Genomic DNA, 20,657 nt, shown 5'->3' with positions numbered 1-20,657 from the left:
TTCACCACGCAGGTGCCTGAATGAAGATTTATTATTTGGCTCTGGTGTTTTCAGTATATGGATGTCAAGTTTCATTTTCAGGCTTTTAGACCAAAATGACTGCAGTCAGGGTTATGGGTGGTGAAAACCACAGTGCCTGGAATAAGCCGTGTAGCCATCACCCTTCACCATGCAGGTACAGGGCCTACCTGACAGACTGACTTAAAGGTGTACATGTATCAGTGCAGTTTAATAGATGTAACCACACAACCGATTGCATTAGTCCAGGGCTTATTTGTCTCAGAGAGCGAGAGCAATGGCCTTTATCGACAGTAACAGTATAACCACGCCTCACAAAACTGACAAAAAAAGCAGACGAAAAATTTGGCACTGATACTTTATTGTTAGTTTACAGTGACTATATACAAACTTTACTGTTTGTCCACTCTGATACAGTACACAAAACAGTCCTGATTGTAATTTTCACAGCTGAACAATCAACTGATAGTTCTATTGTCATCTAATTAAAATAACACTGAATCCAATCCACCAAACCAACACAGATCCAATCTCCTTGCAACACTCAAAATATGAGTGGGTGTGGCTTTTACTCACTCAATAAGCAGCCAATCGGAGAGGAGCTACTCTTTGCAAGGCATCAGTTTATAAATTGGGAATTCCCTTACAACCGAAAAAACAACATGCCCACTGAAACATGAGGTAGCGCAGACTGATCAGTACAGTGATGTTTATACTACAATAATCTTCTCTCCCAACACACAGGTCAATAATGTAAGTGCGTGCCACATCGTTGTTAGTATAGCAGTTTGCCGATGTTCAAACTTGAATAGCATGACTCATAAGAAACACTCAGATCAGATCATTTTTCAAAATTGCATAGAAAATACGTAGTCTAGCCATTCCAGAAAAATTGTCATGTAGACATCATGTTTATGCATTAAGTACCAGTATTATTATATTCACTGAAAACAGTTCATTTATTTACAAACTGTCAAACTTTACCAAAACATCATTTAATTTATACAAGTACCAAGCTAGCGGACACATACATTTATCAGTTAGAACACCCTAAATATTAGCTAATATGACCACTTTTTTTAAACCAATTACAAGTAAATTAGAATACAGTATCATTCTGATACAGTACGGCCTATTGAATGCAGTAACACAGCTTTCTAGGCCTTATTGTTACACTCACCCATCCCTGAAGTAGAATGAACATTGTCCTAGCAATTGTTTTTATCATAAATCTGCAATCTAATTTAACTAAAATCCTTTGGCAGAATACACCAATGAAATTGACCATATTTATCAGAAACTGCTACCCCAGTTTCACAAAAACTTTTAAGTTCACTGAGTAAATTGTTTGCTAATAAGTTAATAGGTTTTCAGCCCAACACTCAAGTGTTTCATGAAAAAATTGAAGTGAAACACTAAATACAATGAACTCATGCACATCTCTCAACTAAGCAAAAATATTCAGCTTTTTGAAACCATGTTCTAAAATCAAATATTAAGCTATCAAAATGCTTTTCATGAATCACACACTATTACATACAGTAAATGGCTAACAAGAAAACTTCCTGCATTTGTCCCCCAGTGACACAGATTGGAGTAAAGTACAGCAACTGACCTACCAAAATTATCAAACAACATGAAGAACAAGCAATACTCAGTATTTAGGATACATATACAAACATACGACCAAAACAGCAAGTGCTGCTTAGCAAGCCATTATATGATATACAATCAACTGTGCTTATGCAAACATTGTTGATAATATTTACACGTGTAACACAGCATTATACTGGGCCAACATTATCCATATGCATGATGTATATACAGAAAATGTACAAGTTTTCTTTCTGAGAGTACAATGTGTAACCATATAAATACACTAAAGAGAAATACTAAACACTGATTAAGTCTTACCTACATGCACACACTTACCCTAAACCAACTGGGAGTGGCAAGTACTGGAGGACTGCGATAAATACTTGGTTACTGTCAGTGACATACTGTTAAAGGGGAGGAAAGTTCTCATCAGACAACTGAGTAGTAATTCACTAGCATGTGAATAGTGTACCTGTAGTGTACATGTGGAACTGCAGTGAAACGGTGACATAATTTTCTTATTAGCTCATCACCAGGACAACCACAATCCTCGATACTATGTCTGCAGTAAAACAATCATTGGCTACTGGAATGCCACGAGCCAGTTACAAGATGGTGTGACTGTGGTGGGCTTACAGCATGGCACAAAGAACATATAACCTATTGGTATTACAGACAAATATCCAATTCAAGACATTAAACTTTGCCAACTTGAAACACAGCTGTTTCTAAATTTTAAGTGCTACGAACTGACAATTTGTGGCAAAATTTTGCAAGTACAATAATCAGTTTTCAGGGCTGCATGCACAACATGAATTGAAAAGTGAACGTGAAAGTACAACTACTTGCTTAAAATTTGTTACTAAAATCTATGCCACTGTGCGCAATAATGACCATAGACTTACAGGTACATCAGAAACACTGATCCAAGAGAATTATGGTGATTACATATTAATGAAAATATCAAATACCACAACATATTATACCTGTACCTGAAAATGAATAAATAACTCCAGAAACCTGGAGTTGGATAAACTTTAACTGTCATTAACAAGACAGACATCACAAATTTGTCAATACATTGCTTAATTCTAAGTACAAATGATTTATTTTATTGACAGGTGCTTCACACCATATTCAACATAACCATCCATCGCCAACCACTCCATTTTACAAGGTAATTAAGACTCTTTAATACGGCAACACATATCAGGGCTGGATTTGAACACAAGAGCACAATCACAGAGGGGTAGTATGCATCCCCCAGCCACAACACTGTTGACTACTCTGCCAATAAGGCCCCATAATACAGGTAGAGTATACTGATTTCATGATGACACCTTTATCTGTACAAGCTATACACTAGAGTGTGGTCAGGGTGCTAGAATATGTTTACAGCACGGGAGTGTCTCAAAGAAAGCAACTTGTCATACCTCTGTTGTTCACATCACTTTTCTGTAGGTTAGTACAAATTCTTCACATAGTTTTCTCTCTACTTAAACACACAGACTGGACACAAAATCATTTTGATTTAATGCAGATTTGCTTAACCTTTTTTAAAGTTTTATTACATTGTTGCTGACTTTATGAGCGACTGGTGAAATAGCGAACACTGTGTCCACACAGGACTGAGATTCATGGTTCTCTTTATGTGTAATATGGCAAATGACCTAAAATATTGCCCCCAAAAAGGGCATGTTTAAAAGCAAATAAATGACACAAAATTTTACTTTTGGTGCTGAAATATGCCTTTTCCAGTGGGACATCATCCTACCTTTCAAACAAACTTCAAAATACCTTTCTAAGATCAATAAACCTCAAAATGTGCAGTTTGTTATGCGCAAAGTTTTGGGTCATTTACCATGGCTAGTGTTACATGTTGGTTTCACTGGATTTGTAGGGAGGTTACTTTATAAGATTTCTGACAGTTGCCTCAGTTTGCAAAATGCCTGTTATACATATAAAACTATGGTATTTGAAAGTGGACGAGATCTACCTGACCAACATTAAAGAGAGCTAGTCTCTGCAGAATGTCAAAACCCACAGAGCTCAATTTTAATCAACCCAGTATTTAAGCGACTGCTTTTTCTAGACAATACCTGCTGCAGCTGAAATTCACTCCTGTTTAACAAATCTTAACATTGCAATAATTAACTACTGACATCTTGGCACTGCAATCAAAACAATGTCAAAACAACAGCAGATAACACAAATGACATTTGCATTTTGCAGGTAACAAGGTACATCCTGAAGCAGGCATGTTACATACAAAGTTATAACGTTATAGTTGATGCAAGTTATAAGCTTACAAAGTGAAAATATTCTTTGAGTATTTGTTAGATAGAGTTGTAGGTGGAAAAGGATATCTAGCTGCCAGTTTGGGTAAAAAACAAAACAATTGTTCAAGCACTGTGAAAATACATCTCTCTTCTACTACATCTACTCTGCTCTCTTCAGTAACAATATATGATATGTTAATGAAGACACATCTTATCATTATAGTTTTGCAGGTAATATGAGATTTCATCCTCCAGACCATAAGACGCCTTGATCTCAATCACTGTCGCTGGCAGATTCATTTTCAGACGGCCTGCCTGCAAAACACAAGAAAGAATTGACAAAGTGATAAGCCATGTGGCAGATTCAGCGTAAGTACTGGTTTAAGAACTGCTTTGTGAAGAGGGAATATTGACCAAACGAAAAATGTAATTTTTTTCTCGACCAAACAACATTATCTTACTTGGAGAAACAGACCAGGGGCCTGGTACAGTAAATTTTGTAAAAAATTATATCAATGTATAGCAAAATACCATGCTCAATCAAATACAACACCACTGACAGAATATCATTATATCTAAACCAATACCAAAACCCATCAAAGAATATAATTCAGAAGATTAACCTAATCATGTTTAATTAGTTTCTATATCCTATATACACCTGCCACCTCATGTTAAAATTGACAGACTTGACCCAACTGTTCCATGAAATGACCTCATCACTTTGTTGTCGTAACGTTATACAACAAAAACAGAAAACTCAGTATTGGATCAAGTTCCCCACGCAATAATCCTTCCACCACCCTTCCTGTCTTACCTGTTCGGATGTGATTTAGTGAGGCCAAAACACGCAGCATGAATGCCGCAGGCACAGTGATGGTGTCTCTTGTCTCCTCCAGCATCACCTCATTACGACGTATTATCTGCAGCCATAAAAAAACAGTTGTCAATAAGCAATCAAGTCCAACTTAAATTTATTAATTTATTTGCTTGATTGTTGTGCAACACCATAATAAAGATGTAGAGGAATGTTTATTTATCTGATTAATGTTTTACGCTGTACTCAAGAACATTTCACTTTTATGACAGCGACCAGCATTATGGTGGGAGGAAATGAATTATGTGAACTACCTCTAAATGAACTTCGTTAAACTATGTTATGGTTATAGGCAAAAGAATAAGGAATGATACCTCTGCAGCTGAGGTCTGGTCAAAGTACTGTGTGGAAGAAAGAGGTGCCCAGACCTTGATATCATAGTCTATACCACTGGAGGCCAACACTGGAAAAACACAGACACATTGTATGAGCAACCACTATTATCAGTAACATACCACACAGAAACATCTGTGTAAAGTTGTAAAACATCTCAAACTTTCAAACTTATTAGACCGGGCATATTTCCTCATCCCCACAACATTGTACATACTCTCTTTTCTCCTGATATTCATTGAGTCACTAAGTGCTCTACTGTCCATTTTAACTGACCTGGGTCAAAGGGGTGTGGCTGAAGACAGTTAACGACATGGCGGTCTGCCTCCAGTAACATGACCAGCTCTGTAGTGTTTCTGTCCCACATGAAGATATGACCACAGTCTGAACCACTCATCACAAACCCATCCCCCCAGAAGTTGGCCTCCTTGATCTGAAAGTAAGGCATGCACACATTTATAATCCAACAGTCACAGGTTCACATCTATTTCATGCTAGATCAGTTACAGGTGGGTGTCAAAAGGCAGAAGCTATGTCTTCCTCTGGACTCTTAAAACACCAAATAAACTAAACATTTTGAAGACAGCAACTACAGTTCAATACAAAATACAGTTGCTGTGACTGACACAGTTAAACAACGTCATCAGCGATATAAAACCAGTTGATGCCTCAATGCAGATTGAATGCTGGCATCAAAAGCTTTGGTTTCATCAAAAACAAATTACCCTGTAAATCTGGGTGATAGAACCCAAGGCATGTAAATGCTGGAAAATCATTTTTCTTCCCGTCAATGATGCATGTCCTTTGATATTTATATTTTATAATTAATTATTTCATTGACAGGATTAAAAGGGGCTTACCATTGTTCTGGCATTTCTGTGACCTCTGTATTTCCGCTTGACTTTGGGCTGATACACTTGGATGGCATCCAAGTCCTTCTCTTCACGCTCTGCATGTTTCTTCCTATAGAAGTTCTGAAGACGGATTGCTGCTACATTACGCTCTAAATCGTCAGAGTCATCTCTAGAAAGGAAAACTGTCTTAGTCACAGCTCAATACAGAAGACTGTCAACATTGTGTCTGTGCGATGCATCAGAGAATGCTATCATTGTTTCTTTGTTTGCATGGAGATTTAAAACTCCCATTCAGCAGCGTTTGGCTTTGCCTGCCAGACCACACGCCAAGTGCAAAGGGCCACAAGTGTTACATAATATGTAAATTATGTTGAATATTCATGAACACATGGCATCATACGTAAAAACCTCTGTTTCACTCTTGACCAATAACATTTGCTAGAAACTTTCAGTTAGGACCTTTATCAAACTATTTGCCAAAAGGGTGATGTTTGCTCCAGGCACTCTGCACGAGTTTATCAGTGAAAGTGTCAATTTTCTTGAGTACAAGAGTTAAATCCCAATCACATAAATGAATACACCTACAGGAAACACGACAGAAGCTCACATTGGCAGATGTCATTAGAAAGTGGATTCTAAGTAGTTATGTTAGCTGTAGAGGCACAGACTCTAGTGCTGAAAATTGGCTGAGACCATTCTGGTAATGCATGTTAGCTGTAGAGGCACAGACTCTAGTGCTGAAAATTGGCTGAGACCATTCTGGTAATGCATGTTAGCTGTAGAGACACAGACTCTAGTGCTGAAAATTGGCTGACACCACTCTGGTAATGAATGTTAGCTGTAGAGGCACAGACTCTAGTGCTGAAAATTGGCTGATACCACTCTGGTAATGCATGTTAGCTGTAGAGGCACAGACTCTAGTGCTGAAAATTGGCTGAGACCATTCTAGTAATGCATGTTAGCTGTAGATGCACAGACTCTAGTGCTGAAAATTGGCTGACACAACTCTGGTAATGCATGTTAGCTGTAGAGGCACAGACTCTAGTGCTGAAAATTGGCTGACACCACTCTGGTAATGCATGTTAGCTGTAGAGGCACGGACTCTAGTGCTGAAAATTGGCTGAGACCATTCTGGTAATGCATGTTAGCTGTAGAGGCACAGACTCTAGTGCTGAAAATTGACTGACACAACTCTGGTAATGCATGTTAGCTGTAGAGGCACAGACTCTAGTGCTGAAAATTGGCTGACACCATTCTGGTAATGCATGTTAGCTGTAGAGGCACAGACTCTAGTGCTGAAAATTGGCTGACACCACTCTGGTAATGAATGTTAGCTGTAGAGGCACAGACTCTAGTGCTGAAAATTGGCTGATACCACTCTGGTAATGCATGTTAGCTGTAGAGGCACAGACTCTAGTGCTGAAAATTGACTGACACAACTCTGGTAATGCATGTTAGCTGTAGAGGCACAGACTCTAGTGCTGAAAATTGGCTGACACCACTCTGGTAATGAATGTTAGCTGTAGAGGCACAGACTCTAGTGCTGAAAATTGGCTGACACCACTCTGGTAATGCATGTTAGCTGTAGAGGCACAGACTCCAGTGCTGAAAATTGGCTGACACCATTCTGGTAATGCATGTTAGCTGTAGAGGCACAGACTCTAGTGCTGAAAATTGGCTGAGACCAGTCTGGTAAAGCATGTTACCTCGACAGGCACAGATTCTAGTGCTGAAAACTGGCTAAGACCACTCTAGTAAAGCATGTTAGCTCGACAGCCACAGACTCCAGTGCTGAAAATTGCCTGAGACCACTCTAGTAAGGCATGTCAGCTCGACAGCCACAGACTCCAGTGCTGAAAACTGGCTGAGACCACTCTAGTAAAGCATGTTAGCTGTAGAGGCATAGATTCTAGTACTGAAAATTGGCTCAGACCATTCTGGTAGTGCATGTTCACAGTTAAAGTCTAACGGTCAGCTGTCTTCTGTTTTTGTGGAGAGCCTGTTGGTTTAGTGGTTGATGTATTCCAGGCAATTTGGTGCCTGACCATGCTGACTCCAGAGTGGTCAGCCAATTTTCAGGACAAGAATATTTGCTAACAGACTGTGCAATCCCTAATAATGATAATACTGTTAATCCAAGTGCTACTTCAGTACCACGAGAGGCCAGGTGGAAATATTAAACTGATATGAAGAATACGCTATGGAATATTGCTAGCATCACGGCTCAAAACATTTAAGATGAATAACTTTATTTATGACCCCAATAAAACAAAATCTTCGGCAGTTTCCGTAAAATTTTCCTGATGTGAGATGATAATATTCCTTATCTCACAATGACTCAGGCTGATATGCCATTGAGTAAGGCAGTTATGCTGGAATGACATAATGGGCGTTTGAAAGTACGATGTAAATTGTTGCTATATGTCAGTGATGGGTGACGTCATGTGTTCTTGCATAACGTCACACCAGGTAAAATGGGAATCAACAGAAAACTTTTGCTTCCGTATTAGTGAGTGTGTGAGTGAGTGCTTGGGGTTTAACGTCGCAATCAAGAATTTTTCAGTCATGTGACGATGAAGGAATCCTTAGGGTGTATGTAATGTGCCTCCTTGTTGCAGGACGGATTTCCACTGCTCTTTTATCTAGTGCTGCTTTACTGAGACAACTTACCGAAGGCAGGTAAGCCCCCCTGCCCGAGCCATTATACTGATACGGGTCAACCAGTTGTTGCACTATCCCCTTCATGCTAAAGTTACAACTTCCTCTTTTAAAGTCTTAGGTGTGACTGGATGCAGGGTTTATCCTGGATCTACCATTCCTGAAGCGAACGCTCAACCAACTGTGCTATTCGGCATGGTCTGTTTCCATATCATCCTCCCAAACTAACAACAGTGGCTTTAATACAATGCACTTTTTTTACAATGTAAGAAAGTAATTCCTACTATCTCAATCTTATCATTTAACCTTGCTTTCAGTACATACATGTCTCAACACTGAACTAGCTCTTTAAGACAGTAGTTAATTACCGCTGTGGTTGCCTCCTCTGAGCTGATGCCTCTCCAGGGCCCTCATCACTGCTGTCTCCTCTAGAGTCCAGCTGGAAGTCACCTGTTGGTGGCCCACTCCTCCCAATACGACGTTGCCTTGTACCTGATCCAACCTGGCTTGATGTTGACTCCACTATAGAAATAAACAGTGTGTAATTAAAACATCCTTCAGACCAATCATCAGTCATTAAACACTGTTAGTCCACAAGAAATAAAATGTATTTAAGTAGTTATGAAAGATACGGTGCAAAAGTGTCTGCAAGGTGAAAAATCAATGTCTCTGCATTTATGCAAGCTAAAGTATGAACGTCTATTGGTCAACATGCTCAAAGATAGTGCAAGAATTATACAAAGGAGGTGTGGCAAGGATGTTTAACAATTATCATATGATCCGGCAGATTTGAAATGTTGGCTCTCTGTATGTAACTGTGCTGCAAATAATATTTTAATTCTACTGGAATTTTGGGGTATACTGTCACAGCGATAAGGTATACTAGAGGTGTGTGTCCAGTGTTGCGGGTGTAGCACAGGCCTGAGGATCAAAAAGCTGTCTAAAGCATTAATTCAGTGTTTAACTTCAAAACGGCTAACTGCACTGAAATTGTGATTTGATTCAGGGGACTTTTTTTCGTCGAGACTTACGAGTCGTCTTACACTTCCAAAACAAAACTGAAAATTAGCATCTAAATTAAAATCTAAGTTGAGAAATGATACCAGAAGTTGCGGATAAGCCTGTCTTATGTATAAGGCAGATTCATGAGCCTTGGGTCTTGGGTATGACCAGGAGCAGTTGGAGGTGTAGTTCAGATGTACTGAATCAGAATCTTTATTTAAAGAGGGTGACTCAACTGGGTTTAACAATCATCTCTTTCTCTCAACCCTTCATGATCTACATGTACAATGATAGAGGGGCTGCACCTGACACCATCATCCTAGCAGAGCAATAGACAGTCAGCCATATTGGAGTCATGTTGACATGGGCAGGCATAGACCCAATTCACAATGCATGTCTTCCAACAGTAGCCGATGCAGCTCCTTTATAAAACAGTATTAAGTAGAAACACCACATGTGAGAAGTCAACAAGGTATGATGATATATTATGAGGTGCTCGTCTTTATAGTGTCATTCAACACAGGGAATGTTCAATTCTTGGATAAAGTCCATCAATATTTGGATAAAGTTGTTTTGCATGCTTTGATTAGTTCCTTTATCACCACACATCCAGCACTAACCTGTATCTTGCCATCTGGGTTGTCTCCCCTGATCTGTTGTGCTTTGATCTTGTGCTTTCATTACATCACCTTGGCTAGTGAGCCTGGAGCTCACTGCATCTGACTGCTTAGTCATTGCTCCCTGCTCACAGTCTGCTGTCTGGGTATTACCATCAGGGTGTCTGCTGGAAACACCTGCCTTTATAACCTCTACTGAGTGCATTAAATGCTCATCTCCCATTGCCTCTGCCGAACTATCAACTGCAGCGGACTCTAAACTTTCTTCATCAGCTGTCAATGAATCAACTGAAGACATCCCTGAACTATCATGTGCACCCACCTTTGAACTATGAACTGCAGCTGTCTCTGAAGAACTATTGACTGTAGACATCTCTGAAGTATCAAATGCAGCTGTCTCTGAAGAACTATTGACTGTAGACATCTCTGAACTATCAAATGCAGCTGCACTAGAACTATCAACTGTAGCTGTCTCGGAACTACAAGAGTCTCCTGTGGCCGTAAGTGAACCACATGTATCTACTGAACCCGAGTCATTCTTGGTTCTAATGAGTCTGTTGGACCCTAACACATTACCTGATGTGCTGTGAGACTCTATGACACTCTCTTGCTTGCTTGCTAGCCCAGAGGGCTCATCAGTCCTGTTTGCATGCACTGCAGAGCTTGTCTGCGACAAACTCGGCCCTTTGTCCTCTGGTGGGAAAGAGGTGAACTCCACCTGGATGGTGCTGGAGGTCGTGCCCTCTGTGCTGTAGTTCAAGCTGATAACAGGTTCTATCCAGTCCTGACCTTTACGCAGAGGTCGTGAACCAGTGGCCAATGCGGAATCAGATGTCACATGACCTGACTCTGAGCTCCCTAAACCAGTGTCCTTTGAAGGATGCTGCTGCTGGTGAGTACTTTTGACATCTTCATTATTCAATGCACCAGAAACTGAACGATCACAGCTTGAACTTGGTTCTCCTTTCGGCAAACTAGCACCGTTACCACAGGACTCTGGCGCATGCTGGGATATCTGAAAGTCAGTCACAGATGATTGTTGATCAGTTTCTGCCATATCCTCGGGGCACGGAGAAGTACTGAGTTTGAAGGACTCGGGATTATTGCATGATTTCTTGACAGGCAGTTGACTGGAACCATCTGGCTGATGGTATTTGGACAGACTACGTAACGTGTCAGTTATATCACAGTGAGGCTGACGAGGGATCTCCATGCTCTCCAGGTCCTGAATCAAACCCTGATGTTCCTGGACCCCACGTCTGCGCCCTGTTGGCATATCGCTCCTTCCCTCGGCACCTTGGGGCTCATCCCCACCCTCAGGGTTACTGCTGCCTTCACCAGCCGCACTGGTACTCCCAGCCTCCCCCTGCTCTGGTCTGATGTTACCATCCAACCAGCGGGTAAGCATATCCGACATTCTCTGCATCAGTGTCACATGAGGGCTGCGCTCTTCAACTGAAACACACACAGAAATTAAAAAAACATCAAAGGTCAGCAGCCTGAAGTTGATTACACCATATCAGAGCTTACATATACAGTCATTTCCATTCCTTTCTAAACTCCATGCACCTGGGCAGCTCAAAGGGTTAATCAGATCTTTGTACTTCTTTCGTGTTTATTCACTGAAACCCAATGTATTAAACTGATTTGGCTTCAAATCAGCATACAATGTATCTATAATATGTTAGTGGCCGAATAACCTTGAACATATAATATGTCCTTATAACACGGGTAGACAGGTTTGTCGGAATGACAGAACGGTAATGAAGGAAAAAGAGTAATACTGAATTATAAAATCTTAAATCTTAATGAAAATTCTGCTTCTTACATGGACCAGACAAACTTTATAATCTGCTCAAATAAACATTATTTTCTCAAATATATACGCAGAAAGCAAATAAAAAGACACAGTCCTAAAAACAAAGCTGCTTCTTAAACTGACCGTCATCTCTCTCACTTTCTGGGCGAGCATTAGGCCCTGTGTCTGACCAGTCACCTCTCAGACGCAGACGCTTAATTGGAGGTTGGCGCGGGTTTGTGTCATTGCTGCCAACAGCTCCCTCTTGTGATGAGGACTGGGGAAGGTTATCTTCTGCTGCACGAGTCTCCACAACTTCTGTAGTAGCCTCCTGTGAATCTGATTTGTGTGCAGAGCTTGTGTCTTTCTCCACTTTGGAAGAATCTGTTGGTTTATCAGTCTGCAATTACAGTATTCAGCATATATTTACTTAATACCTTATTAATATTCCTTAATACTTTTAAAAAATCCTGAATAAACAACTGCAGCTAAATGAAACCCTACCCCGTTCAAACTCAAATGCTGATTTTTAATCTTTACAACAAAATCAATAAAATACTATTATCTGAAAACATTCAACTTCGTCCTGATCTGTTAAAGTCTATGTGTTTAAAACTGGCACAGTATACTGTGACTAGGTGGGATGTGACCGTCATGTGGTCATTCAGTGAGGCAGCATGATTAATATGTATTAAGGCCACATTTTAGGAGCTTTAGAAAAGGTCATATTTGAGCTAAAAAAACAACACGGTTTCCACAACACCTACCTTGGTGTTTCCAGAGTCTGAACCACTGTCATTGCCTTTAGTACATATGTCCTCAATAGACTGGCCAACCTCTGGCTTTGAAGTTTTCTGGAACTCTTGAGATTTGCTATCCTCCTACAATAAAGGCCCACAAGTACATTTATATTAAATTAGCACTCTTAACACTATAGAAGTCAATGTAATAATCTCAGGCTATTTGTTCAAAAGTTTTGGGATGAGACTGGTACTAAAACATAAACCTGAATTAAATTTTGATAAATTTCTGAACATCTCCATCCATTTTTTTTTTTTTTTTGAGCACAAGTACGTCCCATTTTAACCGAAACTTAGAAGAGGCCAAATTCAATATTTCTTTCCAAGTAATTGCCATTTCAAAGAAAATCACTGAATACTTTGAAACCCAATACAGCACGAATACAAGTTACTGTCATGACAATTCTATTTTCTACAAAGGAAAAAAGGTTGCAAAAACAAAAATTATATATTTTCCAAAATTTTAAAATAATTAAACACATGCCTAAGAAGATAATGCTTACTAAAGTCTGAAACTTTTGAGATAACATCTGAAATTTGGACTTACAGCTTTGTTAAACAGTGTTTAGCTTAGATGTTAAGACACAAACAGAAAGCTGTTTGCTGCAAAAAATGCAACATGATAGGGTAGAAGAAAGCAAATTTATCCTTTTGTCATTTTCTTGAGGTGGACTGTTCATTAGCACAGACTGACCTTGGTACTGAACAGATAAAGGAGTTCTGAAGAGTAGCTGACCAGCATGTCCTTCCCATCTGGACTATACTGAAGGGAGGTAATCCTGTAAAATCGCTTCTGTGATAGGTTAGCACTAAAGCGGCTGACCAGGCCTGTGATCATACGGCCAGAGTAATTCCCTGCCAAAAACAAAAGACACTGACTAAGATAACTGCCGTACATGTTTGCTTAAAGCTTAGGTGTGTTGATTTTTTCCCCTATCCAGCAAAGATAGGATCATTCATAACATTCAGCCACTCATTTGTTTTTTTAAGAGCTCCAAAACGAAACGATGACACATTATCCACTTCCATGTTTTTTTTAACAAAGTCTCTGAATGAAATCTAATACATTTAATGCCTTTAAATCATACTGGATAACCTCAATTTTTTTTGTGGACGTCATCAGTCTGAAGAGCCTGACACATAAAACATTTTGACACCTTCAGCTCAACTGCCTTTTGTTATGCCCCTAGACATTAATTGGGAAATTGTTATAAAACAAATGCATGATGTGTATTTCGTAACATTCCCAAATATCTTGAAACTTTAATGATAGTGAATTAAAGAGATGCAACATGGGTGGTTTATTTCAAATGAACAGACAGACTTAAAGGTTTGTTATGGCACCAAAGCTTTCTTCTCCTGCAACAAAAATAGATGGCTCCTCCAATTATTTTTGGAGAGCAAGTACACAGCAAGAACCTTACCCCTTCCATCATATGAGTACTTGTAAATCTATCCAAGAATTAAATTCTTATCTCATACCCATGAGGCGTGTTCCCAGCATCCTCCTATCAAATATCCTGACAGCACTGTCAGAACAGGCCACACCAAGCTGATACGGCAGAATGGGGTTGACAGACAGCGAGGTCACTGCTCGGCTACAGTTTATCATAACGTCCTGAAGAAGAAGAGCATTAGTCTGCAAATTAGCAAGATTCCTTTATAAGAAAATGCACAAGTCAAAAAAAAATTTACAACTAAGATGGCTTTCAAAATAATCTGAACAAATTACTATTATAATAATTTACATGTATATGCACAAGCATCTTACAACAGAGAAATTTTTTTTTGTACACAACTCTTTTTCTTGAATCTAAAAGATACTGAATGAGTATAGTTTATTTTAATGTTATATTTATTTATTTATGTGTTTATTTATTTATGTGTTTATTTATTTATTCATTTATTTCTTTGATTGTTGGTTAATGACACTCTCAAGAATTCTCACTTATCTGACACCACTGAACGTTATGGTTGGGGCAAACCAGAATGCCCAGCGTACACAAACAACTATTGGCATGTTTCTCACATGTGTGACACACAGATATCCACACAATCTTGGAGGAAGACAAGTAGTCTTGAACAAAATCTGGACTGTACAAATGGTCATGTGTTACATAGATTCTTATATGCCTACAGACACTTATATGCCTACAGGCACACACCTCTTTACAGTCCTCCTTTTGGCACTTGGTCTTGATGCGGAGATCAAACCACCTGACAGTCCCATCCTCTCCACAGCTAAGGAAAGTGGATGCTTCCCCCGGGATGGTTATCACCTGAGGGTGAAGAAAAGAAACATCAAGTAAATGACACCAGTGACAGAATTTACTCACAGCATTATAAATATTCTTGTGGTGATATCCTGAAAGAAGCTATACACAAGATTTTGTGCAAAAAGCGATCAGTGAAAATTCAACTGATTTTTGGGGAGTTTTTAGAATAGTTCAAGTAATTACCTTTAACAAAATATCAGCCTCATCTGTGCATGTGTTCCATTTATAGCATGGGTCACTTTTTAAGTATACAAATCTGATATTTTCTGCGGACAATAGTTATTCAGGTTGTTTTAAAATAATAATAGCCATTTTGAACATTTTGTTGCTGTCAATTACATTCTCTCTACCTTTTCTGCAAATTCCTGTGTCTAACACAAACAATGGTCATAACTTTGTGTAAGGAGTCTCATTATGAGATTCCTGAAAAGTGTCATTTAATGCAAGATTACACACCAGTGAGTACAGTATAGTTAAATCATAAATGTCAACCAATAATTAACATGCCAAATTAAAATCAGCTGATGGATTTAGTCTTAATAAATAGAGCTTTACTTACCTCATATGTGGTTCCATAGTGACAATCAAAGCACTGAGTTCCATATGTGTCTTCTCTTTCCACCTCTGTGAAATAGATCTTACCATCACCCGAACAAGACACAATCTACAACAGACGATTACACCCAGTTGCTTAAATTAGCTTTTCTCGGAACTGGCATCAAAATATTAATGGACTTTACAGACGACGCTTTCCTCAGCACTGGAGATTGTATGACATTATTTACATTGTATATATAACACATTGCAGTATGTAAATTATCAGCTATGTTCACAGATTTATCATCAGGCTTATTTGACTAAAACACTATTCTCGCCACAGCCAATTAAATGTAGCCCCACTAATGAGGTGGCAGGCTCCAATCTAGCTCTTGACAGATGGCTGTGGGTTTAAGTCCAGATATTTGTGAAGTTCCTGGCAAATGCTGGTAATTTCCTTCAGGTGCTCCAGTTTCCTCCCCCCCTAAACTTGACCGCAGTTGTATTTGTAAAAAATCTTTTGTACAAAATTGGACGCATCAAAAAATAAATCAAATTAAACATAGTGCACAAAAACATCTTTGACATAATGCCATAAGCTAATCATCAGCTCAAAATAGCCATAGATCTATACATTCAGCATGAAATAACACTAGAAATTCGTCATCAAGACAGTGCTGAAGATTCTCAGTGGAGGGAAGACCAAAGAGATTTAAGTCCAAGTGATCGGAGATCCTAAAACAGAATTACATGTACGTGTATCTCGATGGCAAATCAACTAGACAAATGTGTTTCTTTAAACTACAACTACAAGTAGGATGTATAATTTTTAGCAATTCAGTATCCACACACATGTACAAAATCACTGACAATTACGGCTAGTTGCTTGTCTGAAGGGAAACTCAGGGTTCAAATTACCATTATCGACGGACTCGTCGGACATGTTCGGTTGAATATTTTGGCAATGAAAATGTGCACATACATGAACTATTGTTACTTTGATCAGTTTCTCAAACTTGCATTCAAGCGGATTCATAGTGGCCCCCTTTATTTGTAAGACAACGTCGAATCATTTCAAAAACATCTCTTTGTGGGAACAAATCGCGTTTCCAACAAATGTACCAAAATTCCTGTGTGAGGCTTTCCTTGTTACGAAAATAGATTACCCTGTTCACTGAGCAAAAAGACACAAGGCGCATATTGCGACGTGAAGTTCACAGGGACAAAAGTGCGAATCTAGGAGTATGGCAGTCGTTGACAGCGAAATGAAAAAATATTGATCGCTCGCAACGACCGACCTACTTAAATTCAGCTTTACCAAGCAGGTGAGTAATGGATCAGTAACAAACTGTAGCAATGAAGCTTTTGCTAATCCAACAAACAACGTCAGCTACGCAATGATATTTCAAGGAAGATTGGAAGCAAAGTATTACACCACATGTGAAAAAGAGACCACGATCAACCCCTCTGGTCAGTAATTGAAACAATTACATGTCAAAAGTACACAGCGCATTTAATCATATATTGGCCAACAGTTCAGTGCAGAGAAATGTTGTCCTGTCAGTTGCAAAAATATCCGTTAGCTTTGAGAGATCAACAGGACAAGTGTCCTGCTGGCTTTACTTCTAATTTCTACCCCCGAAACTCGATAGCAGCAAGATATATAACTTCACTATAAAGGTCCAGCTCTTATCTACTTGTCATTTGAGTTAGATAAAAGATACTGGGTTCATGTTTTTATCTGTTGCAGCCAAGAGCCAGGGACGGACCTCTGTCTATTAAAATTATCTATTACATGTATCATATCTTCAGCCGTGATGAACATAGATTATTACCAATGAAACAAAAGTTATCTTTTTTCGTTTTTCATGTTTGTGGAAAAAACATCTCCTCTGAGGAGCTCTCAGCTGGTTTTGTGTAACAAGAGTCACATTGTATGCATGTGCACATTTGATAAGCTACTTATGAAATTTTAGCATGATCCTCTGTTTCCATAATGCTATATCTCACAAAATAACTTTTTGTGTCACAGTACTAACCTGTTTATCGACTGTATTTGGCAAAAACTTGGCACTAAAAATATTGGCTCGGTGACCAGATCGGATAGACAGTTGTTTCTGCAACAGAAAAAGCCCATATTATGTACAATACCGATCATTAAAAAACTGATTTACTTCAAAACTGTACATACTAGTACATCAAAGCTGAAAAAAATTAACAGAAACATCACAGATCAGGTAAACATTTCACATTTGAAAAATTTGACAATGAAGCTGCATCACTGAATCAAGGAGAAACTGAACCCCTGTGGCTTGGCAGAGGCTTAAACTCAGAACCAATAAACCCCGTCCCCATCGCATAAAAAAAAATTCTTGAGTACAGTGTAAACATTACCATGCAATGAAATAAACAACAAAAATTTCAGGCTATATAGATGTATCAATTTATGCGAAACTCATTGATATTCCTTTTCTCAGGACCAGTGCCACACACCATTGAGCACTGAAATCATGGATCTACTGCACAGTATCAGCAGAGGTACTTGTAAGGCATACATGTACGTTTAGCCAGGAGGGTGTCTCAGTGTCTTCGAGATGCCCTATTCTGAAAAAATTAACATGGGAGAGATAGGGAAAACAGGAGAAAATTGGAAATGAGACTGACCCAATTTCAAATGCTGGTTAAATCTATGCTGTAAGTTATGTTGTAATGACTACCAACTCTGAAACTGATCACAAAGAAAGCCTGCCTATTACCTGTTTACTGGTCATATACGTTTGTCACATTACCTGCCCTGTGTAAGGACACGTTATCACCAGCTGTTGATCATCTGCCCCTGAGAGGATACTGGAACCACTGTCACTCCAGCAAATTGTGTTCACCTAGAGCCAAACATGATCATGCCTTGTTATCACACCATAGTTAAGTTTACAAGGAAAGATATATTGTGTTTTTATATAACCACAGCTTCATAATATTAAAATTTAATCATTACATTAAACAATACAGTACATGGATGAACTATAACGTCAGAACAAAACACAAACAATTGTAAATCTGTATTAACCTGATCTCAGTCTAACACTGACATTGCACTAAGATTTCCACCTACATCTCATACGCCCATACGAAAATGTTCACAATATAAAACAATATAAAACAACCGTTGTCATTCTTAATGGTGTAATTCATTTCTGATATAAGTTTGAAATTTCCATTCACATCTGGCCACTTGTGTGAGTTTAAATATTTGCAAACTATTCCAGTCAGAATAGCAGATCTCTAAAATGATTTTACTTTATTAGGTTTGGATGCTTTTCTCAAGAATATTTCACTTATGCAACAGCAATTAGGGTTTTCAGTGCAGGAAGCCAAATAGAACCTGGAGAAAACCACCATCCTTAGACAAACAACTGACAAACCTTATAACATGAAGTCAAATATTGATCTGTAAGAGCTGGATTCATGCAAGCAAACTCACTGGATTAGAGCCACATTAATTTACTACAAAAAGGGGTGTGTGTCTCTACTGTAGTTTAATGAACCAAACTGAACACCTGAGAAGATCATCCACAGATCAATTATGTATGATTCCATAGCTGGGAGGCTTTCAGTAAACAACATATATAGAAAAGCAAGTGCACCCACTTAGGCAGTGAAGAAAAGTATACCTACACATCCAGAGTGTACATCCAGATTTCTATACAGTATAAGTCTCTGTACAAAGCTGACATTTGCTTCAAAAGAGAAAAGAAAATTCAGTAAAGTCAAGTTTACAATACATGCAATAATTTCTAAACCAAAAGGAAAGGTAAATATATATCGAGTCTGATTTTGAAACACAGAAACTGATAAAATGGAATACAAATGGATTTATGATTAAAGCTGTAACTCTTCGTTCCTCGGTACTTAACAGGTGAGCTGCATTACTGAAGTGTATAATCTTACACTGGGAATGTATCAGTATGATTTGACCATATGTCTTTTCTGGAAAATTATTTTTTTTTGTCACCCTGAGGAAAGTATGACAACACTACTGACACTAATATATGGTAAAATATAAGCGTCTAGCAGATGTCCCACTATGCTTGCGAAGTTAACTAAATACAGATGGAACTGTTTGACAAACGAACGAAAACTGGAACCTCGGTAATTCATATCAGTACGTTTACGGCTGTCACCTTGCTCACCTTTCGCCAGGGAAAACAACTTAGCTGGCTCTGTCCTGCCATATTGCTTATCGTAAAGAGCCCGGAACATGCTTGCCCAGTTCTTAAGCAGAGATTATAGTTTTAACAAACGTCTTCATCAGCTTGCAGCAAAAGTCTCAGATCTGACACAGTAAGTTACTGAAGTGAAGAAAAGTCTACATCACAGGGGCAGACAACTCCACACGTACGAAATGTGGTCAGGCTAACTTGAGCACGTAGATTTTGGGCCCAAAAGTCCGTATTTGCAAAATGAAATAAAATTTTCTGATTTCCAAACACAGTTCAAACTGTTGCCTTTCAGTAAGTAGCAGATTCGCATTTGTAACATTTACAGTGTTGAAATGATTCTAAAATTTCGAAAAAAAAAAAAAAATAATCCATTGAGGGCCTAGACCTACCTAATTTGTAAATTTGTAGAACCGTTTATTTACTGTACAAATTTTGAATGCTAAATCCGTGTACAGAGGAGGTTGATATTTTGTGAAAGATTAAGGTAATTATTTGAGCTATTCTAAAATAAAAGAACAGCATTAATTCGACTAGATTTGCGCTGATGGATTTTTTTTTTCCAAAAATCTCCGGTACTGGTACGCGTATCCAGGCTATGTGCTGAAATAATATGCCGCCCGCATTAACGCATAAACATTGATTAGCGAGTTCATTCATCCAGATCCACGAACAATGATATCTTCATTAGTTCCCACCCTCACCAAGTGTGAATCAAAGTAATTGTTTAAGCCGATATAATAGAATTTAGAAGCGAATTCTTACATGAGCGACATTAAATCCATGTATCCTGCC

General features: G+C 38.7%; 1 protein-coding gene across 1 annotated transcript; it reads right to left on the bottom strand.

The window, feature by feature from the left end:
- Positions 1–370: 370 nt before the first annotated feature.
- On the bottom strand, positions 371–19,947 carry LOC135461695 (DDB1- and CUL4-associated factor 6-like). The gene is made up of 17 exons (XM_064738893.1): positions 19,836–19,947; positions 19,321–19,382; positions 18,435–18,527; positions 17,685–17,762; positions 15,668–15,772; positions 14,998–15,111; positions 14,315–14,450; positions 13,527–13,687; positions 12,800–12,913; positions 12,177–12,432; positions 10,238–11,689; positions 8,984–9,137; positions 5,964–6,126; positions 5,380–5,536; positions 5,085–5,173; positions 4,711–4,816; positions 371–4,208 (listed from the first exon to the last, which is right to left on the bottom strand). The coding sequence occupies exons 1-17, from the start codon at positions 19,903–19,905 to the stop codon at positions 4,168–4,170; spliced, it is 3,351 nt and encodes a 1,116-aa protein (XP_064594963.1). The 5' UTR covers positions 19,906–19,947; the 3' UTR covers positions 371–4,167.
- Positions 19,948–20,657: the final 710 nt, after the last annotated feature.

Source organism: Liolophura sinensis, chromosome 1, assembly GCF_032854445.1.
Source record: "Liolophura sinensis isolate JHLJ2023 chromosome 1, CUHK_Ljap_v2, whole genome shotgun sequence".
Classification (NCBI taxonomy): domain Eukaryota; kingdom Metazoa; phylum Mollusca; class Polyplacophora; order Chitonida; family Chitonidae; genus Liolophura; species Liolophura sinensis.
Note: the sequence above shows the minus strand (reverse complement) of the source record. Positions and strands in the feature narration are given on the sequence as shown.

Coding starts and splice junctions, on each gene's coding strand:
- LOC135461695 (XM_064738893.1), bottom strand. CDS start 19,905: ATGTTCCGGGCTCTTTACGATAAGCAATATGGCAGGACAGAGCCAGCT. Junction 14,451..14,997: donor AAAAGGAGGACTGTAAAGAG/GTGTGTGCCTGT, acceptor CTTCTTCTTCAG/GACGTTATGATAAACTGTAG. Junction 4,817..5,084: donor ACCAGACCTCAGCTGCAGAG/GTATCATTCCTT, acceptor TTATGGCTGCAG/ATAATACGTCGTAATGAGGT.